Below are 24,717 nucleotides of genomic sequence, written 5' to 3' on the forward strand. Positions count from 1 at the left end.
TGCCGCCATCAATTCTAGCTTATACCACGAAGATTCTGATTAAGAAATCTAAGAGATACTCATTCAATCTGATGTAGAACGGAGGTGGTTGTCAGGCACACGTTCATGGATTGAGGAAGGTGATGAGTGTCATAGATCATCACCTTCTTCATAGTGAAGCGCGAATGAACATCTTAGATAGGAACAAGCGTGTTTGAATGGAAAACAGAGATAATTGCATTAATTCATCAAGACGCTGCAGAGCTCCTCACCCCCAACAATGGAGTTTAGAGACTCATGCCATCAAAGAGTACAAAGTTCAGATCTGAAAATGTCATGAGGTGCGAAATAAACCTCTAAAAGTTGTTTAAATACTAAACTAGTAACCTAGGTTTACAGAAAATGAATAAACTATGATAGATAGCGCAGAAATCCACTTCTGGGGCCCACTTGGTGTGTGCTGGGGCTGAGACTTAAGCTTCTCACGTGCCTGGTCTGTTTTGGGCATTCAACGCCAGGTTGTAACCTGTTTCTGGCGTTGAACTCCAACTTGTAACTTGTTTCTGGCGCTGGACGCCAGACTGCAACATGGAACTGGCGTTGAACGCCAGTTTACGTCATTTATACTTGAGCAAAGTATGGACTATTATATATTTCTTGAAAGCCCTGGATGTCTACTTTCCAACGCAATTGAGAGCGCACCATTCGGAGTTTTGTAGCTCCAGAAAATCCACTTTGAGTGCAGGGAGGTCAGAATCCAACAGCATCAGCAGTCCTTTTTCAGCCTAAATCAGATTTTTGCTCAGCTCCCTCAATTTCAGCCAGAAAATATCTGAAATCACAGAAAAACACACAAACTCATAGTAAATTCTAGAAATGTGATTTTTAATTAAAAACTAATAAAAATATACTAAAAACCAACTAAATCATACTAAAAACTAAGTAAAAACAATGCCAAAAAGTGTATAAATTATCCGCTCATCAGTATGGTTTTGGTTTCTCATAGATAATATATAATGTTTTGTGAAAACATAGGCTAGGTGACCATAGGATTGGTTGGAAATGTGGAAATATGTTAATGCTAGTAACCTTAATAGAAATGTGGAATTATATTGCGAAAGAGTTGATGAATGATAATTTTGTTGAGTTGGTTGTAAGGGATTGTGTTAATTAATGTTGTTGATGGGAGTTGATGAATGATTATTAATGAATGTGAGTATTGATGATGAAGGATTGAGGATTGGTTGAGTTATATATATGTGTGTGCTTGTTGAATAATGAATGAATTGAGAGTTGGAAATGATTTTGATATTGGAATTGGTTTTTCTTATTGGAAATGATGTGAAAAGGGTTTGAGAGGTGGTTTGGTTGGGACCCGAGAAGGGTGACAAAGTCCGAATTTTAAAGGAGATGTTACCGAAATTTTTATAAAAAATGGAGATTTAGTTTGAAGTATTATTTAGACAAGTATGGATAACAGAATTATATTATTTGATTTTCATTTATAAAGAAAAAAATGCATTATGTTTTGGAACTTGATTTAGTAAGAAAAGTATTATATTGGAATTTCAATTTATCAAGAAAGTATTATGTTTTGAGTTTTACTTAGTTAAGAAGAGAATTATGTTTTGAGTGTGAATTATTGATGAACGAAATGGGAGGTGTGATGATGATAATTTTTCAATGAATTGAATGATGATGAGGATGAATTTGATATGAAATTATTTTGTGGGGATCGTGGTTATTTACCACCCACCAGATTTTAAAGAAAATAATTTTGTGGGGATCGTGGTTATTTACCGCCCACGTGTGTGCTGTTTTCCAATTGAAAATGTCTGTGTGGATCGAGGTCGTTTACCGCCCGCAAATGGTGGGGATCGAGGTGGTTTACCGCCCACCAGGTGAGGATCATGGTACTGTACCGCTCACCAGTTTTCAAGAGAACGATGTCTGGGTTAGCTACCGGACATGTCGGGTTGGCTATATAACCGATAGATGAGACTCATCAGTCATAGGGCAGGCATGTATCATATGCATACGTGTGTTGTTGTTATGTAGAACCTCCAGACTCCATTACCATGCTGAGAACCTCCGGTTCTCATTCCATATCCATGTTGTTGTTTTTAGATGCAGGTAGAGATGTGCCTCGCTGAGCATCTGGAGTTTCCTGTGCAAGCGAAGTTTGGTTATTTTGGGATGCTGTATTTTGTATTTATGCTATGTATATATGTATATAGATTCTCAACTGTATATATTTTATGTTTGTCCCTCCTAGAGGTTGACTTGGAGAAACAGGTGCTTGTTATGTAGTTTGAATTTTGTTTTGGGTTGTATATATAATTATATACTCTAACCAACCTTAACTTCGCAGGTCGAGTCTGGAGCTTGATATCTATATTTTTGGAACTCTGATCTGTATATTTTGTTTTTAACCTTCTTTTGAGCTTACCTATCTGTTTTACGGTTATCCACGCGAGTGTGAAACGATTTTCTATTTTCGTTTTGTTTAGCTTATTCTTCAAGGCTCCTAGATATAATTTCTTTCAACTATATTTATATAAGTCTTTTATTTTAGAGATCGTAATACCTCGCCACCTCTGCTTAATGACTTAAGCGTAAGGCTCTGTGTAATAGGGTGTTACATTTTGCAAATAATCATCAATTCTATTCTATAAAGAATCACTTTATAAATTTCATTTCCCATATTTCTTTCTACTTTTTATAATTTAAATTTTGAGCGACAGATGTATTGAAACAAAAGGTTAAAAGTATACTCCTTTTTTTAAATTGTACTATTTAAAAATCTCACCTAATTTCTTGGTTTATGTGCAAAATGTATTGAACTTCTAGCTAAAGTAATTCTTTTGTTTTCATCGTTTCACTTTTGACAGTAAAAATTGTACCATTTTAAGACACAAATTTAGACCTACATCCAGCTCCTCATTTTAGTAACCCTACCTTAGTGTTGTCTACAACATGAGCCTCTTTAATTACTATAGTACTTGCTCAATTGCTAGTTTTGTTGCTTTCCTATTATAATTGTAGCGTGGGCTTCATCTTGCTCGCCTTGCATTTTTTCTAAATTGTTTTTTAGTTTTGCAATCTCTTGTCCTTTAGCTTCTTCAAGGTCAATTAGTGTATTGAGAATGGTATAATATTCAACCATGGTTGTTAATGAATTTTTATGATGTATTTCTCTTAGCTAGACTAATAATTATGTGAGTTCTTTGGGGTATTCTGATGCGAAAGGAAAAGATGGATTATTTGACAAATTATCAAAGTAGGAATTAACTGGTTTTATTTACAAAATTCATTGTTGTTTTATGATTTGTTTGTATTTTTCTATTTTCACTAGCATTAGTTTAATTGGCCATCAGTTTAGCCATTGTATTCTCTTTACTCAAAACTTTTTGAGTTGTGCATTATTTGAACCTCATTGTCATGTTATCAATTTATCATTTTCAGTCCTTCTTAATCAGTAGATATCACAGCCTTGTGATTAAAAAAAAGGAGGGTTCTCCTTGTGAAGAATTTGAGGTGACAGTCTGGATTGCGAATGGTCTTATAATACCACCTTGTCACAAAGAAGTATAAATATTTGTCACTTTTTAATTTTGATATTGAAAAAATTAATGTGTTATCCACCATTATTAGGATTTTGAGTCTTATTCAGGAGTGTAAAAGACGGTTGTTAATAAATCAGAGGGTCCGATTTAGTATAACACAAATCGGAGATTAGGTTTTTTTAAATCCTCAATTTTGATCCACCGATTTAGATTTTTAAAATTTTTTTATTTTTTTTAACTACAAAACCTACCCTCTGATTTGCTACACACTTGACAAAAAAATTTTGCACACACAATACTTAGGGTTCGATTTGTTCATTAATCAAGTTTGAGAACAAATTAGAGGTTAGATTTTCTCTCCCTCACAATACCTACCCTCATATTTGTGTATGAGGAGTGTTAGGGGCCATCAACTTTTGTGTTTTGTAACCATCAATTGGCCATCAATAATGTTTTTAATGGTGTGAGATTACATCCAATGGTAGGAGATCACTCACTTTTCTTTTGATGGTTAAGTGCTGGCCACAAAACACAAAAGTTGCTGGCCTCTTAGACTTTCTCTTTGTGTATTATTGTTTAAAAAATTTCTTAACTCCATATCAATACGATACCCGCAACAACCCATAACAATGTATAACACATAATGGAAATCCATTAAAAAATGTAGGTAATATTCTTATTGCTTTTGTGGGAATTTATTTTGAACAAATCAAAAAAAGATTCATCATCCTTTTACTTAAATTCAGGAAACATTCAAGAGTGCACATATTAAAATAATTCAGAATTAAGAACGTGATGTTTAAAAGGGTGAATGTACAAATAAAGAATTTTTACTATGGTGTTGAAGGAATTATTTTGATTGTTCATGTTTTTATTAAAGGTGAATACTCTAATGAAGATTTTAAATTGTTGAGTTTGGAAAACTTGAAATATGATGATGATCAAACATTATTAAAAATATTAATTAGAAATTATTAATTTGATTATTGATGCAAAATTGTTTACTTAATAATTTCTATGTTGCATGCAGATTTTGGTTATTGGACATAAAGCAACTTAAAGCCCAAATATGCTAAGATAATATATTCAGCTTTGTGCAAAAATGCTATATGATATGTGGCTTATTATGTTATTTGGGCAAGAAAATCTAATAAGCAATCCCATTTAATCATTGCTTCAAGACCAACAAGGCTTGGTCCGAATTGAAGGAAGAAAGAATGAAATTAGAGCTTGATTGAGTTCGGTTACCTAACCCCACTAAGGAATGGAATTCAAATTCATTTAACTTGATTTAATGCCTTGGTAACTGGAAAGAGAAACTTGAAATTGATTTGATTGCTTTTATTACTCTCACATGTTACTAAGCATGGGGAGTGGGGAATTAACTCTTTTTAATTTCATTCATCAATTCCATTGAAAGCTTTTTACTCTTCTCTCTCTTCTCTCTCTAGTTTTCGGTCATGTCACAGGAAAGAAGAAGAAGTAGGTTATCAGAGGAGAAGTACAGTAGCAGAGAAGCTAGGAAGAAGCAAGAGGCCAAGGTGATGATGGCTCTTGCAAAAAGAAGATCTACAGTATGGCGTGGCTGAGATCTTTACCACAAATGGTAAAATGTGGTGAAGAAGCCTCAAGATCACCATGCCTAAAAATGGTGGAAGATCCAGTTCGGTCAGAGAAAAAGATCCCTGGGGTATGGCTCGTCTCTACTTTTTGTTCGTCCATCACAGAAGGTAGCTACTGTAGCTACGTTGGGAAGAAGCAGAAGTGGAGCAGATGGAGCTATCAAGGATCAAGGGTTCATCAAGGGTCAGAAATCCTTCTTGGGGACCAAGTCAAGATGGAAGGCTCAGATTGATGAAGCTTGATGAGAAGGGATGAGAGAGAGGTAATTGCATGTTGGTTTTGCTTTCGGTTCCCTCTCTCTTCTCTCTGTCCGAACCGGTTTTATGTTGAAGAAGAAGAAGAAGTTGGCTCGGTTAGACCGGTTTCAACTTTGGAAGCTTCCCCTTCTATAATAAGGGTGAACGGCCAAGGCTTGAAGCAAGGAGAGAAAGCACATAGTTCTCATAGCTACCCAAGCTAACAGAAGTTCTTCTCCTTCAATGTGTTTCATTTTGTATTTTCTTTAGTTTTGTCTGTCTTGAGTCTCATGATGAAAAAAGTAAACAGTGTGAGGTTTGTAAGAAAAAGCCTGTGAGCGGAAAAAGGCAGAGGGTACAAAATTAAAGAAAAAGCCATAGATGTCTTAGAGGTCCTTTGTACATCTGTGTTGTGTATCATAATTCTGTGGGAATCCCCTTGCAAGTTGGGTTAACACTTAGCAGTTGAAAGCTTGGTGGGTTACCAAGTCAAGTTCAGGATTGGGGATAGATTCTGGACTTGTCCCGGATAGGAAGGGTAGTTCCTAGGGAGAATTGTTGTCTGTAATCAAGATGATTATAGTGAAGTTCCATCATTGTTGTGATGGAGACTGGATGTAGGCTGCATTGCACTTAGCAGCTGAACCAGGATACTTCTTGGTGTGATTCTCTCTTTTTCTTCTACTCCATTTCAGTTTCTATTCGCAGGAGACAAAATTGAAAAATATCTCTTGGCTGGTTATGAAACAAAAAGAAAAAGTCTCTTGACTAGTCACGAGACAAAAATAAGAAAAATCTCCTGAAGCTATTAAAAGGCAGAAAGTAACACACAGTAAAAAAAGGGGGCTAAGATTCAACCCCCCCTTCTCTTTGCCACTGATAACCATCAATTGGTATCAGAGCTTGGTCTCAAAGAGATCAAGCTTTGCAGCTTGGAGAAAAGATCCTGATGGCAGAAAACAGTGGCTCAAACCTGGTGTCCTACACTCTGACAGAAGGGCCGTCAAGCAACAGACCTCCTCTCTTTAATGGAAAGAACTATACTTATTGGAAGGAAAGAATGAAGATTTTTGTTCAAGCAGTAGACTACAGACTCTGGAAGATAATCCGGAAAGGTCCTCAATTTCCAACCACTACAGGAGCCAATGGTGTGGTTTCTCTCAAGAATGAAGCCAACTGGACAGAAGAAGACAGAAAAAAGGTGGAGCTCAACGGCAAAGCGATCAACTTGCTCAACTGTGTGATCAGCTTCGAAGAATACCGACGGGTATCAAGATACACAACGGCAAAGAAAATCTGGGACAAACTTCAAGTCACTCATGAAGGCGCAACCCTTGTTAAGAAGACCAGAATAGACATGCTAAATAGAGAATATGAAATGTTCTCAATGAAGGAAGGAGAATCAATAGATGATCTGTTTGAAAGATTCAACATCATCATCAATGGCTTGGATGCTATGGGGATCACATATCCTGAATCTGTGCTTGTGAGGAGAATTTTGAGAAGTCTCACAAAAGAGTGGGAAACTAAGGCAATAGTAATATCTGAGAGTAGTGGTCTTGATTCTATGACTTATGATGATTTGAGAGGAAATTCACTTGCCTTTGAAAACACATATTTGAAAAAAGATACTAAAAGAAAAGGAATAGCTCTCAATTCTGTTACTAACCCTCTGGATGATGAATCCAGTGATAACTCATCTGAAAATGATTTTGTTTTGTTTGCCAAAAAATTCAGGAAAATGGTGAAATTGAAGGAAAGAAGCAAAGGAAGCGGCTCAAAGAAACCAAAGAAAGATTTCAGTAAAGTGATCTGCTACAACTGCAAAGAGGTTGGGCACTTCAAATCAGATTGCCCTAAACTGAAAAAGGAGGATAAGCCAAAAGGGAGAAAAAAGAAAGGTCTCATGGCCTTATGGGAAGACTTAGAGAATGACTTTGATGAAGATGAAGAATCAGAAACCAAGTCTCAAACTTGCCTAATGGCAGATCACGTGGAACAGGTAGTTTTTCCTAACCCTGACACTGAAGACCTTCATCTCATGATAGATCACCTTTCTAAAAAGATTAGATGCTTCTTAAGTGAAACCAAGATCTTGAGTCTCAAATCGAAATTCTTAAAGCTGAAAATGGTTTTCTAAAAGAAAAATTGAGAGAAGCTGAAACTGCTGTTGATCTTATTGAGGAAAACAAGCGGTTGAAAGCTGAAATAAAAGGTTGTGAAAAACAGCATTCTGTGGTTGCATATCTAAATTGTTTTGAAGAAAATGAGAAGCTGCTCAAAGAGGTAAAAAGACTCAAAGAGGACTTAGCCACCTTTGCTCAAAGTTCAGAAAATTTAAATCAACTATTAGCTAGTCAAGAACCTATTTATGATAAAACTGGGTTGGGATTTCATAAAACTGAAAAATTTGTTAAAAAACCTTCTTTTGCAAATATGGCATCATCTTCTAATGATGTAAGGTTTCAAAACCCAACAAGCTTTGTAAAAACAGCAACTAATAGATTTTGTAGATTATGCAACCGGAATGGACATTTTTCCATTCAATGTTTCTTTGGTGAAAGAATGATTGGAAACAAAGTTTGTAAAATTGTTTGTGACTATAATGGCTTGGGACAAAGAAGATGGTTTAACGTCAAAAGATCCAAAAAGATTTGGATACCTAAGGTCACTTGAGCTTATTTTGTAGGTGTGCCTAGCATCCAAGCGAAAGGACAATATGTGGTACATGGATAGTGGATGTTCTAGGAATATGACCGGAAAGACAACCTTCTTCATTAAGCTTGATGAGTATGATGGAGGGTTTGTCACTTTCGGTGATAATGGAAAAGGAAAGATAGTGGCCATAGGTAAAGTTGGTAAGAGTTTTTCATCCTTCATAAATGATGTTTTACTTGTTGATGGGTTGAAACACAATTTACTAAGCATTAGCCAATTATGTGATCTTGGATATGAAGTTATTTTTAGGAAATTGGATTGCTTAGTTATTTGTGAAAAATCTGGGGAAATTTTGTTTAAAGCTAAAAGGTGTAACAATGTGTATGGATTGACTCTTGAGGATTTAAAAGATCAAAAAGTAACATGCTTTACATCACTTAAATCTGAAAAATAGCTTTGGCATAAGAAATTGGGTCATGCAAGCATGTACCAAATTTCTAAGCTAGTTAAGAAAATTTGGTGAGAGGTATTCCAAACATTAAATTTGATAAGGATATTACTTGTGATGCTTGTCAATTAGGCAAACAAGTAAAATCATCTTTTAAACCAAAAGATGGAATCTCCACTAAGAGACCATTAGAAATGTTGCACATTGATCTTTTTGGTCCCACTAGAACTCAAAGTTTAGGAGGTAAACACTATGGTTTGGTGGTGGTAGATGATTAATCTAGATTCGGTTGAGTACTCTTCCTAGCTCATAAGAATGATGCTTTCCATGCTTTTTCAACTCTTTGTAAAAGAATTCATAATGAAAAAGATTTGAAAATTGCCCACTTGAGAAGTGATCATGGAAAAGAATTTGAAAATCAAGATTTTGAAAAATTCTATGATGATTTTGGAATTGCACATAACCTCTCATGTCCTAGAACTTCTCAACAAAATGGGATAGTTGAAAGAAGGAATAGAAGCCTTCAAAAAATGACTAGGGCTATGCTTTGTGAAAATGATATTCCAAAATTTTGTGGGTTGAAGCTGTAAATACAGCTTGTTATATTTTGAATAGAACTATCATTCGAAAAGGAATTAAGAAAACTCCTTATGAGCTATGGAAAGGAACCCCACCAAATCTTAAGTATTTTCACATTTTTAGATGCAAATGTTTTGTACTTAACAATAAAGAAAATCTTAGAAAATTTGATCCAAAATCCTATGAAGGAATGTTTGTTGGATACTCTACCACTAGCAAAGCATTTAGAATTTACCTCAAGGAACATAGAACCATAGAGGAATCCATACATATGTCCTTTTGTGATACTAATTCAATTCCCAGTGCCCTTTTAGATGATGATACAGGAAGTGAAGCTGATATGAACCATCAACCAAGTCAAGAAAGTCCCAATGCTGTCCCTATCTGTCCAGATTTGTCTCATCGGGATGGAGGAGACATTTTAGTTTTGTCTCCTGAACCAGTTAGAGAATCTGGAACAGAACAGTCAACTGAACCTCATCAAGGCAGAACCTTACCTCAAAGGCCAAGAGAATGGAAGTTTATGAAGAGTTACCCCCCATGATTTTATTATTGGTGATTCTCCCCAAGGCGTTCACACTAGATCCTCAAGCAAGAAGTAATTGGAACCTAGCAATGTTGCCTTCTTGTCCCAATTGGAACCTCTCAACGTGAAGCAAGCTCTTGAAGATTCCTCTTGGGTCAAAGCCATAGAAGAAGAGCTAGCTCAATTCAAAAAGAATGAGGTTTGGACACTTGTACCAAATTCAAATGGTAAGAAGGTAACCGGTACAAAGTGGATCTTTAAAAATAAATTAGGTGAGGATGGTAGTGTTGTTTGTAACAAGGCTAGATTAGTGGCCCAAGGTTACGATCAAGAGGAAGGCATTGATTTTGATGAGTCATTTGCCCTGGTGGCTAGAATGGAAGCAATTAGGTTGCTTCTTGCCTATGCTGCCCATAAGGGTTTTAGAATGTTCCAAATGGATGTTAAATGTGCTTTCCTTAATGGTTTTATAGATATGGAAGTATTTGTGGCTCAACCCCCCGGTTTTGAAAGTAAAGAATTTCCAAATCATGTTTTTAAACTTTCAAAGGCTCTTTATGGCCTTAGACAAGCTCCAAGAGCTTGGTATGAAAGGCTTAGTGCCTTCTTGTTGGAAAATAAGTTTCAAAGAGTATCACCGATACTACTTTGTTTATAAAAGAATCTAATGATGATATTTTGCTTGTTCAAGTTTATGTGGATGACATAGTGTTTGGTTCGGCCAATGAATCCTTGTGTGAAGAGTTTGGAAAACATATGACTAGTGAGTTTGAAATGAGTTTAATGGGAGAACTAACTTTCTTTCTTGGTCTTCAAATTAAACAAACTCCTAGTGGCATTTTTATTCACCAAGGTAAATATGCAAAAGAATTAATTAAGAAATTTGGCCTAGAAAATTCTAAACTAATGGGAACACCAATGCATCCAAATACTAAACTTGAAAAAGATGAAAATGGCAAAGATGTGGATAAAACACGGTATAGAGGAATGATAGGCTCACTCATGTATCTTACATCCTCTAGGCCGGATATTGTTCATAGTGTGGGTGTATGTTCAAGGTTTCAATCTCACCCAAAAGAATCTCATCTTTCGGCCGTCAAAAAAATCATTAGATACATTAAGGGAACATGTGACTTTGGCTTATGGTATCCTAGATCTAATGATTTTTGTGCAGTGGGATTTTATGATGCAGATTATGTAGGAGATCGGGTGGATAGACGAAGTACATCCGGAATGTGTTGCTTCCTTGGAAGCTCACTAAACATGTGGTCAAGCAAGAAACAAGCCACTGTTGCTCTATCCACAGCTGAAGCTGAATACATATCTGCCTCTGCTTGTTGTTCACAATTAATTTGGTTAAAAACTTAGTTAGAGGATTATAAGTTGAAAATCAATAGCATACCTTTATTTTGTAATAATATGAGTGCTATAAACATTTCAAAAAACCCTGTTCTGCACTCTAGAACTAAGCACATTGAAGTTAGATATCATTTTATTAGAGAACATGTACAAAAGGTACTATTAATATTCAATTTGTGAAATCCGAAGAACAACTTGCTGATATATTCACTAAACCTTTGTGTGAAGATAGGTTCTGTTCATTAAGGAACAGTTTGGGAATGTTAGAATTAAGTTCTATTGAGAAATTGTGATCTTTACTGATTCTGTTTGGTTTTGTCTCGTAGGAAGGGAGGAGACAAATTTGAAGACGTGATGAACATGCCATGATACAGGGGGAGACTGAACTTGATGTTAGTAAACTTGGGTCCAACCAATCCTTCTTTGACCCTATCCATGACTCTGGCCCGTTTGAGTTCTTCATCATTTTTAAAATAATTCTTTTTGGGAAGTTATCACCCCATATCTTGTTAAGGGGAGTATATGTCAAATCAAAATCTTTTCCCTTACTCTCTCCCTTGATTCAAGGAAAAGATCTTTCAGTTATCCTCTTAATTTTAAAATTTCCTTGATGATAACCGCTCCATTAAATGCTCATTATTCTAATAATCCTCTCTCCAATCAGCATTAAATGCAGCTATAACATCTCTCCACAACCCACCCTCTTCGGCCATCTTTTCATATTCTCACCATCTACTTCTTCCTCTCTTATTATGAAAAAGAAAGTAGCGCCTAGGAGAAGCAAACGAACCCCTTCCTCCAAAAATCCTCCATCCTCCTCTGCACCCCACACTTACACACATTCATATTCACTCCATTTCATCCTCATCCCCCTCTTCACATTCAACAGAAGCCATGAGGAAGAAAGTCATTCATCAAAGAACTTCATCTCGCAAGAAGCCTGAAAAAGAAAAAGGGCCTATTGCCGAAGACGAAGAAGCTTCTCAGTCATCTCCACCTGCCTCACCACCACGATGATCCACTCCTCACCCCTCTGGCCGAAGCACTCAGCGTTCAAAAGGCTACACTCTCTGCAACACTAGAGAACCGCCAAACTTGGACTCTCTTGATTTCAAAAACAAGTTCAACAAGGGTCATTCTCACTTCGATTCGGCTACATTCAACCCTTGTGCTGCCTATGAGTTCCATAATCAAGTTCTGGTTAAACGTCACCTATGTGCCTCTCACATAGTGAATCTGGAGACACTAACTGCAAAAGGCATCATCTTTTCTATTCTGTTTGATAATCTGAAGTGGACTCCATTGTTCAACATTCAAAAGCTTGTTTATCCATCTCTGGTTCGCGAGTTCTACGCGAACATGATATACCATGACAGAGCAATTCACTCCTATGTTAAGAAGGTTCACTTAACTCTGAACAAAGAAACCATCAGCGCTGCATTGGGGTATACTGATGAAGGAGCAATAGCTTACATGACTAGAAAGTGGGACTCTCAAGTTGGGATCTCTTATCAGATTGTTCTAACTCAAGCTTGTGAAAATTTCTCTGCACTTGATGGAACGATTCTGACTCATAAGGCTCTTGGTCCTGTAAGAGCGCTACTTCATCGCATTATCAACCATATTTTGATGCCACAGAGCGGATCCTATCAGAGAGTAACAGTTTGTGATACCCTTGTTCTCTTTGCTATTCTCACTTTTTCTTCTATTTCATTTGCTTATTTAATGGTGCGTCATATGTGGGAATGTGTACGTAGTAATAAGAAGACAAATCTGCCTTATGGTAATTTTCTTACATGCATATGTGAACATTTTCATGTTGATTTAATAAATGAGCATGTAGAAAACAAGGTTTCCACCATCAAAGGAGGAGGAGTTTCTGGACCCGTGAAAGGTAACAAAGGAAAAAGCTCAATGCCCTCCATGTCATCAGAGAGTGATCTTGAAAGCCATCCTTTGGAGCCATCTAAGCTTGCTGAATCTATCATGGACGTTCTAACTGAATTTTCAAACATGTCAAATCTGATGGTGCATTCATACAAAGAAGCTCGCAAGCAGGCATATGAAAACGAGAAAGCATGGACTAAATGCAATGAAAGGATTAACCTGCTGCTCAAGAGCTTTGAAAAGGATATAGCTCAGTCTGATGATCTTTTTGACTCTGATGAGAATTTGTCTGATGCTTAGGCTATCTGCTGCCCACTTATGTTTGAACAAATTCTAGTTTACTGCTCTTTTGAGTACTATTTTTTTTGTTGGTTGACTATACTTGGATACTTTGGATCCTTTTGATTTGGTTTAAACAAATATTCTGTATTTTGGCATATTGTTGTTCATTTGTTTTGCAGGTTCCCCTCTTGATGACAAAAGGGGGAGGAAAGGTGTGTGAAAAAGGGGCTGACCTAATGATTTTTTTTAACCTTGATTGTTTTTGGTGATATAATAATTTTCTGATAATGCTGCCTCTAATTATTATTCTGCCAATTTTGGATATGTTGAATGAATTGTGTTGCTGAATTATTAGTTGAATGAATTGATTGGCAGGAAACTGTTTTAACAGGAATTATTATTTTCTTTGAACATGAAATATGTTGAGTCTTGGTTATTTGAAATGTACTCTGAAGGTACTCAGGCATACTTTAAGTTTAATTTTAATGTGAGTAGAAAATCATTGGATGATAACAAATCAGGTTTTGATTATCATGTTACATCTGCTCAAAAATCAAGCTATTCAACATTTTTTAATATTCCATATGTTGAATACATTGTGGCTGTAAGCTTGGTTTTAAGAATGTTACAGGTAATGCTTCCTTTAATAAAATGGCACATATTAAGAGGGAGCTATGTAATAGATGGAAAGGGGGAGGATTCAAAATCTTCAAGGGAGTACTCTTAATCCTTACCCTTTTTCAATTCAATTTTTAATAATGTTTGTCATCAAGGGGGAGATTGTTGAGTTTGGAAAACTTGAAATATGATGATGATCAAACATTATTAAAAATATTAATTAGAAATTATTAATTTGATTATTGATGCAAAATTGTTTACTTAATAATTTCTATGTTGCATGCAGATTTTGGTTATTGGGCATAAAGCAACTTAAAGCCCAAATATGTTAAGATAATATATTCAGTTTTGTGCAAAAATGCTATATGATGTGTGGCTGAATTATTATGTTATTTGGGACAGAAAATCTAATAAGCAAGCCCATTTAATCATTGCTTTAAGACCAACAATGCTTGGTCCGAATTGAAGGAAGAAAGAATAAAATTGGAGCTTGATTGAGTTCGGTTACCTAACCCCACTAAGGAATGGAATTCAAATTCATTTAAGTTGATTTAATGCCTTGGTAACTGGAAAGAGAAAGTTGAAATTGATTTGATTGCTTTTATTACTCTCACACGTTACTAAGCATGGGGAGTGGGGAATTAACTCTTTTTAATTTCATTCATCAATTCCATTGAAAGCTTTTTACTCTTCTCTCTCTTCTCTCTCTAGTTTTCGGTCATGTCACAGGAAAGAAGAAGAAGCAGGTTATCAGAGGAGAAGTACAGTAGCAGAGAAGCTAGGAAGAAGCAAGAGGCCAAGGTGATGATGGCTCTTGCAAAAAGAAGATCTACAGTATGGCGTGACTGAGATCTTTACCACAAATGATAAAATGTGGTGAAGAAGCCTCAAGATCACCATGCCTAAAAATGGTGGAAGATCCAGTTCGGTCAGAGAAGAAGATCCCTGGGGTATGGCTCGTCTCTACTTTTTGTTCGTCCATCACAGAAGGTAGCTACTGTAGCTACGTGGGGAAGAAGCAGAAGTGGAGCAGATGGAGCTGTCAAGGATCAAGGGTTCATCAAGGGTCAGAAATCCTTCTTGGGGACCAAGTCAAGATGGAAGGCTCAGATTGATGAAACTTGATGAGAAGGGATGAGAGAGAGGTAATTGCATGTTGGTTTTGCTTTCGGTTTTCTCTCTCTTCTCTCTGTCCGAACCGGTTTTATGTTGAAGAAGAAGAAGTTGGCTCGGTTAGACCGGTTTCAACTTTGGAAGCTTCCCCTTCTATAACAAGGGTGAACGGCCAAGGCTTGAAGCAAGGAGAGAAAGCACAGAGTTCTCATAGCTACCTATGTAACACCCTACCACACAAAGCTTTACGCTTAAGTCATAAAACAGAGGTGATTTGGTATTACGACCTCTAAAATAAAATGAGTACATATAATAGCAGAAGAATTATAATATGCTAGGAGCCTTGAAGAATAGTGGGAATAAAAATTGCAAAATAAAAGCGCAACGCTCAAGGAACGAGTTGACTTGCTTGCTAAGAAAACCATATCTACTAAACATAAGATGACAGAAGTAGGAATAGAGTGCCAAAGATACAAAATAACAAGCTCCTGACTCAGCCTGCGAAGTCAAGACTGGCCGGAGAATATTTACATATATATATATATACAGACATATCCAAACCCAAAAGTACATATACACAATCCTACCTCTCCATAAACCTCTAAGAGGATCAAAATAACAAGTTATGCAGAGAGAAAACCAAGTACATATATATATACATCATAGCATAACAAAATAATCCTATAACCACTCCGCTTCAAGAGTCCAGACGCCTAACGAGATGCCTCTCGACCTGCATCTGAAAAACAACAACATAGTATGGAATGAGAACCGGAGGTTCTCAGTATGGTAAAGGTGCCACACACATAATATATAAGGTCTTGGTAATGCCAGAGGCAATCCTAGAACGCCGACACTCAGATTGTAGAGCTTAAAGTATTAAACAGAAGCCATAAAAGGTGGTTTACTAAGGATATTTAAACCTAACTTAACTTAACCTTAAATCTAAATCCCATTCTGCCATTCTTCCATACCTCCAACTCCATCATGCATCTTCACAGACAACTAAACAAACAAAGGCAAGCACAAGAAGGTTACAAGTACTGCAGGTAACAAATATACATTTAACATGGCAAGTACATTTAGGCACACCCAGTTAATACACAAGCAGGTAATTCAAGTAATATGCATACGATGTATGCCTGTCCTATGGCTGATGAGGCTCATCTGTCGGTTATCCAGCCAACCCGACAAGTCTGAATTGTCCTTAGACTGTCCCCCGACGTGCATCCCCAAGAGTCTATGCATAGATTTTTCTCAAGTAATCAATATTGCTCAATGGGGGTAACATTCCCGGGAATTTATATAGTGCCCAGTCACACTTACATCGTATGATCAACAGAGTATCGAGTTTTCAACCTGGTACACGTGGTGGCAAGCCACGGCACTTAATCCAGGGAATCTCGTATCTCAGATTATTCAAATTCATAAGCCATTTAAATAATTCAATTAAAATTCATCAACATCCACATCATTCTCAATCGCATTTCATTCATCATCATACATCAATCATATTCAATCCTTATCCTTCATTATCACACCTCCCATTCCGTCCATCAACAGTTCCAATTCAAAACATAATTCATTCTTTTCTAAATGAATCAGACTTAAAACATGCTCATTTTCTTAATAACTCAAAATCAAACCATATAACCTTTGAATCTAAATATTTTTTAAATAATCATATAAACAAAATCTCTAATTTTTATAAAATTTCGGCAGCATCTCCTCTAAAACTCGGATTTTGCCACCCTTTTCGGGTCCAAACCTGCTTTCTTTTCAATTCAACATACCCTTCCTCATCATCATAACAATTGCCACAATAAATCTACCTCAGATAAACAATTATACTCATACAGTATTCAAATCCAACAACCCAAAATTCAACTAAGAATCATAGTTCACAAATCCTAGGCTTTTAACACAAAATACCTCATTATCACAACAACCTCCACAATAGTTATATCTCAAATCAATTATTCACCAAATCATTAGTTAATCAACAAGCACCAAACCAACCATGTTCATCAACAATAACGTTCAACCATGATTTTCTCCAAATTAACATAACAACATTCACCATCCAAAATTAATAACTAATTATTCAATAAACTTCAACCAAATATATTCATCGACAAATTACTAAACATTAAACATACACCTGCATTCCAACTTATCCTATGGTCGTCTAGCCTAAGTTTTCACAGAACATTATATATTAAATGCAAGAAACCTAAACCATACCTTGGCCGATTTCCACGTAACGACCAAAGCTATTTATTCAAAACCAAGACAGCCCCTCAAAACTCAACTAATCCGCTTCCTCCAAGTTCCAGTATTCACAATTTTAAGCTCCAATTATCTATTCACAACCTAATACACATTCATAACACATATATATCCAATTTAATACTCAAAGCTCAAATTCAATGAAAATAAAATAGAATTATCGTATCCTCACCTTACCCAAGCTTCACATAAGCAAGAGTGAACATTTTCCTCAAGCTATTTGGATCTTAAAACATCAGAAATCAAAGAAATTCAACCTTCCCATTAAAAACTCGAAAATTGGGGGAAAAGAGGGCTGGAAGTGATTAAACAAGTTACCAATAAAATTGTTCCGGTAGAAACGTAGAGCTCGACGCGGTGAACGTGTGGCCGCAAACGGTGCGACGATTGGAGCTCGGACGGAGAAGTTACGGGATTTTGAAAAGTGACGTAAGGGTTGGATGTGTTTTCTCCTCCCTGAAGCTTTCACGCTGCTTGCAGGTGAAATGGGGAAGAAAGGGGCTTTCGGCCTTATATAAAAGGGCTGGTCCGGTTGGACCGACAGCCCGGTTCGGATCTGGTTCAACCGGTTCGGTCCAATCTTGGACCGATTTTCTCAAAATTGGTGTCAAAATTCTCGTTTCGATGAGCTCTATCCTAATTTGATACAATATTCGCATTTCTAATCTTTCTTATTAAAAACTAATTTACTGACTAATTATTTACTAATTAATTGGGGTTTACAACCTAAGCTAACAGAAGTTTTTCTCCTTCAATGTGTTTCATTTTGTATTTTTTTTAGTTTTGTCTGTCTTGAGTCTCATGGTGAAAAAGTCAAACAGTGTGAGGTTTGTAAGAAAAAGCCAGTAAGCGGAAAAAGGTAGAGGGTACAAAATTAAAGAAAAAGCCATAGATGTCTTAGAGGTCCTTTGTACATCTGTGTTGTGTATCATGATTCTGTGGGAATCCCCTTGCAAGTTGGGTTAGCACTTAGCAGTTGAAAGCTTGGTGGGTTACCAAGTCAAGTTCAGGATTGGGGATAGATTCTGGACTTGTCCCGGATAGGAAGGGTAGTTCCTAGGGAGAATTGGTGTCTGTAATCAAGATGATTATAGTGAAATTCCATCATTGTTGTGATGGAGACTAGATGTAGGCTGCATTGCACTTAGCAGCTGAACCAGGATACTTCTTGGTGTGATTCTCTCTTTCTCTCCTACTCCATTTCAATTTCTGTTCGCAGGAGATAAAATTGAAAAATATCTCTTGGCTGGTTACGAGACAAAAACAAGAAAAATCTCCTAAAGCTATTAAAAGGCAGAAAGTAACACACAGCAAAAAAAGGAGCTAAGATCCACCCCGCTTCTCTTAGCCACTGATAACCATCATAAATTATCTTCATGTCAGGATGCTTCTGTTTAGCCATATAGTGGATTATAAAGTTTGATTTTAGTATGTTATGAAAGTATTATCTTTATTTAAAGTATGGCTATAGAAATAAGTTAAAATTTAATCAAATATCTTTATGAGAAGTTTTTGACATCTTTATTAGAGTAGATGTCTTTATTAAATGACAATTCTATGCCAAAGTTTGAGTTCTTCACAATGACAAGGGTGCAGTTTCATCCAGAGAGCATTATATAACAGTCGAAGAAGAGGAAAGTGTTTGAAAATTTATTAAACTCATTGAGAAAAAGGATGCTAGGTGGTTCATGAAGATGTTAATACCGAATGCTTAATGCATTTTAACAATTCGTGTTTGAGGGCCAACATCCATGAAAGGAAAAACATTTTTAGCAATACCAATAAAAAACAGTTTTTTCTGTCTTGACTTTTAACCATGGCTTAGAATTTATTAATTAAATTAAAAAAAAAACTCAGGTTGATGTGAAATTGATCCTTGCAAGTACTAATTCAGAATCCAAGGCCTATATGTGATATTGAAATTCAGCGCAAAAATTTATTAGTATTATTTTGTGTTATATATTTATGAAGCAAAAAATACGTGGAGGTAACAAACACGAGCTAAAAAAAATTGTTTCAACTAAGTGGGTGTTGGAATTTAGATTTTAACCCAAACATTGTTACAAGTTGCAATTCACAAGACAATTACATGGACAAAGCCTTCACTTATTATAAGCAATACAAAAGTAGCTATTTGTGCATCAGCATCACATTGTTAAGTGTCTTAGGCGTGATTATACTATTCGTGATCTAATTAAATCTAATTATGTTGGTATGGTTTCGTATTTCATCATTTGGTTCCTTGACTATAAAGTCAATAGTTTAAATTCTACCTTAGACATGAAAAACATTTTGTGACCAAATTATTTGTCTTTATGCTGATGACCGTAGCAAAAGATTAATAACTATATTTCACCCTAAAAAACTCAAAAAAATAGGATTAGTAATTGTGTCACTTTCAAAAAAGAAAAAAGAATAGTATTTATGATTTTATTAGGTTAATGGCAAAATCGTAACTTGCTTCATACTTTTTTTAAAGGTAAGAACAAGATAAAAGCATAACATACAAATTAGTAGGCTAGTAGAAAACTCTTTGATATCCTTACTATTTTTCTTTTACAATCAAATTACTGAATTATTTCTCATCAATTTATCCAATAATTTATTTTTCTTAAAATCAATTTATTTTTATTTCTTTTTTTCCCCTATTATGCGAAATGAAGATTATTTCGAACCATATTTTTAACTTTATTCATTTTCTAATTGAAAATATCAAATGTATTTTTTTTTTCAAATATATAGCTTTTAAATGCAACTAAGATAACAAAATATATATAAATAAAAAATCAAACAGTACCAAATCATACTTAGTCTCCAGCATAATTCTTTTAGTACCGAATGCTTAATGTATTTTAACAATTCGTGTTTGAGGGCCAACATCCATGAAAGGAAAAACATTTTTAGCAATACAAATAAAGAACGGTTTATTCTGTTTTGACTTTTAACCATGACTTAGAATTTATTAATTAAATAAAAAAAACTCAGGATAAAGTGAAATTGATCCTTGCAAGTACTCTCAAATAATTCAGAATCCAAGGCCTATATGTGATATTAAAATTCGAGATAAGCTTCAATATAGTCCCTAAAGTTGCACTCGAGCCTCATAGTAGTCCCTGAACTTAAAAGTTTCTCAGAGTCATCCCCAAACTTGCACTCCGGGACTCAAACTCGTCCTTCCGGTAATTTCTGGACACCTGGCGCAACTGGAAAGCTGAGTTGGCCTCTTTCCTGACACGTTGGCATAACAGAAACGACGTAGTATTTGCTGTGGCGCCAAAATGACATGAAACAACGTCATTTCACGCTAAAAACCCCCTTCCTCAACGTTACCCTAACGAATTGTCTCCCTCCTCTCAAATCACAACACAAACACAGAGGTCTCTTCTTCTCCACTACACTCATCAATGGTGTCTGTGCGATTGTCGTTCACGCCACCTTCCTCTCTTCCGGCTACCTTCTCACCGCCACCGGCCCCCAAGCCCTCTTCGATGACGCCCTCTCACATCCCTCCACTGGTAACACTTTCACTAATTCCTCATTTTGTTCTCTCTTTTTTCTTTAACGAAATCATTTAATTTCGATATATTTTATGTGAAATATCCAAATATCATTAATTATCACTCTTCTTTAGTGAAAACAATTGAAAATTCTGTTTTCTATTTTCACTTCTTTCTTTGCAAGAACCAGAAAACATAGAAAGTAAAAAGGGAAACGAAACGTGCCCTAAGTTTGTAGCACTAGCTATGTAGAACAATTTTTATCTAATCGGTGTAAGAGAGTTTTATAGGATTATTTGTTCTTGAGTTGATGATTTATTGAAAACCATCAAATACTGATATGTGATTGATTGAGTGAATTACAGAGGTTCATTATTTAGATTATAAAGTAAATTTGAGCTTTCTAAGGTGGTAGCTGTTAATGAACCATGATAACCACAAATAATGGCAATTCATGCCAGAAAATTGCACTATCCTTGGGCTTCTATACTAGACGAAGGATTATGATATGCAATCTAATATGAGGATCAAGTCAATTAAGCTGAAGTTAGAAGATACCTTGTGGTATCAAGAGAAGATGTAGCAAATTGATATATGCAGCTTGAAGCTTATAATTAGCATTTACTGATCATTTTTAATACGTGGTTTGTGATTGTGTGTAGAGGAGGTGTCTGTAGAGAACTGGAACCAACTTGACCAAGAATATGTCTTTGTTTATGTCAATCCAAAAAAGGTTTCAAATAAAGTGCTGGTAAAGTGCCTCGTCATGAATGAGAAGTTACTCATTGATGCCTTGAAGGAAGGGTCTTATGACCCTGCACACCTTGAGATTTGGTAAGCCTCTTTTTTCCCCTTCAAGCTATAAATTCTTCAAGATTTTTCTTTCATTTGCTGCATTGCAAAATTAAAATTTTTGTAACTGACCAACCTGGTTTTCTTTGTTCATGTCGAATTGGGCTGTGTTGGAGTTTGGAGCTTCTATTTATTGATGACTTATTTTATTACTCTTTTTAATTAAATAGAATTTTCATTCTTGATAGAGGAAGACCAGAAACTAAAATATAATGGCTATAGTGGGGGCAAAAAATCATACATGATTTTTAGTAAAAACTGAAGTACTGAATTGTGATTTGAAAACCTTTTGAAATTAAAGTTTGTACTTTGTATTGTCAACTTTTACTCTTTTTCCCTATTCCTTTCTTTGTCACATCAAATATTAAGATAGAATAGTTAAGGGAATAAAAAAATCACCAGAAATATTTTGTATATTCGTTCTATGCTGCAAATTTTAAGCTTGTGTGTATTGAGTTTTGTTGCTCAAAGATTATCAGCTTTTCTTTCTGGGTGAAGTCGGATATGTTGTGAAAATTAAAATTTTCTATGGTTAATCGTACTTCTTGTGAATTTACGGTTATGTCATGATCTGGTGCTTTGATTTTTCTACATACAGTGTTAGGGATTATACTATAGCAAATGAAAGCAGCAATTATTCTGAGCAGAGCGCTGTGGGAAAGACAAGAATAGAGAAACGAAGAGAAGAGAAGACAGAGTGCTATGGGCTTCAAAATTGGGGATTAGGGTTTTAACTTGATTTGAGGGACCAAATTGATTCCGGACAGTTTACTCTGCCATATCAGCTAGCCATTGTAATACCCACGTGTCACGAAACCTGCCAACTCAACTTTCCGGTAGTGCCAGGTGGGCAGAAATTGCTGGAAGGACAAGTTTGAGTCCCGGAGTGCAACTTCAGGGATGAATATGGGTAACTTTTAAGTTCAAGGACTATTATCAGGCTCGAGTGCAACTTCAGGGACTACATTAAGACTTATCTCATTAAAATTCAGCACAAAAATTTATTAATATAATTTTGTGTTACATATTTATGAAGCAAAAAATACGGGGAGGTAACAAACATGAGTTAAAAAAGAATGTTTCAAGTAAGTGGGTGTTGAAATTTAGATTTTAACCCAAACATTATTACATGTCGCAATTCACAAGACAATTATATGGACAAGTACTTCACTTATTATAAGCGATACAAAAGTAGGTACCAGATTCGATAGTCCCAGAACGTTTGGACCATTAAATGGTCCCGTAACAAAACATGTTTTTTAAGTTTTTTAATAACTGATAAATAGTCCTTATCTAATTTTAATTACAAATTAACCCCATATATTTTATTTAATCATAAAAATTATTTTTTATTTTATAAATTATTATTTTATCATTAATCTATTATGTTTATTAACAATCAAAAACAAAAACAATAACGAATTAGATCTTCCATTGATCGTAATAACTTTTTGGCTATCCCAATCGATTAAAAAATTATATTTGATCCATGACGTTCGTTCAGGACTGTGAAATCGTGTTTCTTTGAAAATCAATCGATTGGATTAACAAAACAATCGATTGAATTTCAGGTTTCCCAAAACTCAATCGATTGGACTACAGGTTGTTATCACAAAATAATCGATTGAAAGTTGCAAGGCGTTTGCCAAAAAATCAATCGATTGGGCTTATTACCCAATCGATTGAACTCATCAAAGCAATCTGGGTTTAATTATTTCAATCGATTGGTTATGAGAATTCAATCGATTGGTTATGTTTTGAATTTTCTATGTGATTAATGGCATGTTCCAATTCAATCTATTGGTATGAAAATTCAATCGATTGAAATCAAATCTGATTGTAAATAAGTTTTATCTGCATCCAATTAATTGGTATGATCATTGTGTTTTTGTTGATGAACATATAAGAATGTATAATCATACCAGTGTGTGAATGTTGATGATGATACATGATGAATGAAAGAACTTGTTTCCGTACAATGCATGCACAAGAGAAATGCGGAGTGAGTGAGTTTTCAGAGTGGAACAAGAAACAACGAACTCTGTTTTACGTCATTTCTTTCTAGCAAGTAGGACCTGGCGACCTGCGTTTCGTCGTCTTCGCTATAAAATTTAAAGCTTACTTTTCTGTTAATGCATCTCAGTAATTAAATTTCTTTTTTTAAAAAAATTATACTATAAAGTTAGTTGAAAATTCAGGTGTAGTTATTAAATGATTTTATTAAATTGTTATTTAACGATTCTCACTTATCAAAAAGTTATTATGATCAATGGAAAATCTAATTCATTATTGTTTTTGTTTTTTTATTGTTAATAAACATAATAGATGAATGATAAAATAATAATTTATAAAATAAAAAATAATTTTATAATTAAATAAAATATATGAGGTTAATTTGTAATTAAAATTAGAAAATAACTATTTAGCAGTTATTAAAAAACTTAAAGAATATGTTTTGTTATGGGACAATTTAATGGTCCAAACGTTCTGGGACCATCAAATCCGGTGCCACAAAAATAGCTGTTTGTGCATCACATTGTTAAGCGTCTTAGGCGTGATTATACTATTTGTGATTTAATTACGTTAGTATCGTTTCGTATTTTATCATTTGATTCCTTGACTATAAAGTCAATATTTCATCATTTGATTGCTTGACTATAAAGTCAGTGGTTTAACTTTAAATTCTACCTTAGACATGAAAAATATTTTGTGACCAAATTATTTGTCTTTATGCTGATGACCATAGCGAAAAGATTAATAACTATGTTTCACCTTAAAAAACTCAGAAAAAAATAGTATTAGTAATTGTGTCACTTTCAAAAAATAAAAAAGAATAATATTTATGATACTATTAGGTTAATGGCTCAATCGTAACTTGCTACATACCTTTTTTTAAAGGTAAGAACAAGATAAAAGCATAACATACAAATTAGTAGGCTAGTGAGAAAACTCTTTGGTATCCTTACTATTTTTCTGTTACAGTCAAATTACTGAATTATTTCTCATCAATTTATTCAATAATTTATTCGGAAAAGCTCTGCATACAAGCCATTAGGGCTTGTATGCTTTACAAGTTCATTAAACAATAAAACTAAAATACGCGCTGCTCCACATACGTTGATTACACGCGCTATATAAGATCCCACGTATATCTAACTACCAAATTTAAAATATTTGTTTCCTTCTTCGTTTTCGTTATTTTGAG

The 24,717-nt window shown here is 35.1% G+C and overlaps 1 protein-coding gene across 1 annotated transcript; it reads left to right on the forward strand.

The window, feature by feature from the left end:
• Nucleotides 1-20,535: 20,535 nt before the first annotated feature.
• On the forward strand, nt 20,536-22,246 carry LOC107642080 (uncharacterized). The gene is made up of 3 exons (XM_021102751.2): nt 20,536-20,678; nt 21,394-21,494; nt 22,111-22,246. The coding sequence occupies exons 1-3, from the start codon at nt 20,568-20,570 to the stop codon at nt 22,244-22,246; spliced, it is 348 nt and encodes a 115-aa protein (XP_020958410.1). The 5' UTR covers nt 20,536-20,567.
• The last annotated feature ends 2,471 nt before the right edge of the window (nt 22,247-24,717 follow it).

Source organism: Arachis ipaensis, chromosome B5 (genome assembly GCF_059453495.1).
Source record: "Arachis ipaensis isolate K30076 ecotype BB chromosome B5, ASM5945349v1, whole genome shotgun sequence".
Lineage (NCBI taxonomy): Eukaryota > Viridiplantae > Streptophyta > Magnoliopsida > Fabales > Fabaceae > Arachis > Arachis ipaensis.